Source organism: Octodon degus, unplaced genomic scaffold (genome assembly GCF_000260255.1).
Source record: "Octodon degus isolate 3935 unplaced genomic scaffold, OctDeg1.0 scaffold00200, whole genome shotgun sequence".
Lineage (NCBI taxonomy): Eukaryota > Metazoa > Chordata > Mammalia > Rodentia > Octodontidae > Octodon > Octodon degus.
Genome location: NW_004524776.1, coordinates 3558294 through 3559422, shown reverse-complemented (window position 1 = coordinate 3559422; position 1129 = coordinate 3558294). Strand labels below are relative to the sequence as shown.

Here is a 1129-nt window from a genome sequence, read left to right as displayed (position 1 = left end):
GCAATCTATTAAAAAATAAAATAAAATTTAGAAAAACAAAAAAAAGTTCAAGAAACACTGACGTGGGAAAAGAACTAAGAAACTATGAGAAATGGTCACCCTTCTGTTTCAGAATAGTTCTGGTGTAAATGGTAAGGGGAGAATTTAAGATACAAAAGGGCAAAAGAAAGGGTAGCAAAATGAAAATAGAGAATGGACTCTATATTTGCAGTTTAAAAAAAAAAAAAGTAACATACAGTTGGGAGTTGATAGTTTTTAGGAGACAGCCAAATTCACTTATAAGCTAAAGTGAAGGGAGCAGCGAGGAAGTCAAGTATGAAAAAGAACACGATAGAGCAAGGCCTTAGAAGATAAAATAAATGAATCAAGAAGCCAAGAGGAGTTACCTTAGAAGAAGCAGAGGAGCTTAGTTCTCTGAAGCCACAGGAATTATAGCTCCAGCAGAGACCTTGTCTAACCTGTTCTAGCACAAAGCTTGATGCACACTAGATCTGAATAAGTACCTGGTGAATGATTAGAATGAAACATAAGCACCACTATGCAATTATGACTCCAATTCAGCATCTGAAAAACCTATTTAAAAAAACTTCTTACATTGTGTTATCCTTTGATTCTTCAAAGGCATTTAGTTCACGGATGAGAAACTGTCTGTCCAGTGGAACTACAGGTTGACCAGATTCTGGGGGGAAAAAATTCATGAGAACACTGAGTCTATTAATTTAAAAAGCAAATATGACTTTGATAACAACCATACTTAAAAGTTATACACATTTTTCAGATTTAAAAAAAATGATGACAGTATATGCCCAGCCAAATCCAACTGCATGTGATTTTATGACTTGAAAAACCCACTCTGATAAATGCATAACATAATTCAATATAATCCAACATAAATGCACCCTTTTGTTTCTTTTGTTTGTTTGTTTCTTGAGACCAACTCTCATCATATTGCCCAGGCCATTCTTGAATTCATGTTTCATCTGCTTTAGCTTCAGAGTAGCTTGTACGGCAGACGTATGTGACCACTTCTGGCTCATAAGTTTACCTTTTAAACCCCCTGATTTTTGGTTATAAAAATACTGTTTCTGCATCTACACTATAACACTAGACTTCAGTTTGTTTTCTGAAA

The 1129-nt window shown here is 34.7% G+C and overlaps 1 protein-coding gene across 1 annotated transcript in view; it reads right to left on the bottom strand.

Annotated features, from left to right (window-relative positions):
- Positions 1–1129, bottom strand: part of Fopnl (FGFR1OP N-terminal like) — a 16054-nt gene that overhangs the window by 10124 nt on the left and 4801 nt on the right. The window contains exon 3 of the mRNA XM_012517649.2: positions 595–679. Within this exon, the coding sequence (XP_012373103.2) occupies positions 595–679 (85 nt within the window). The remainder of the gene's footprint in view (positions 1–594; positions 680–1129) is intronic.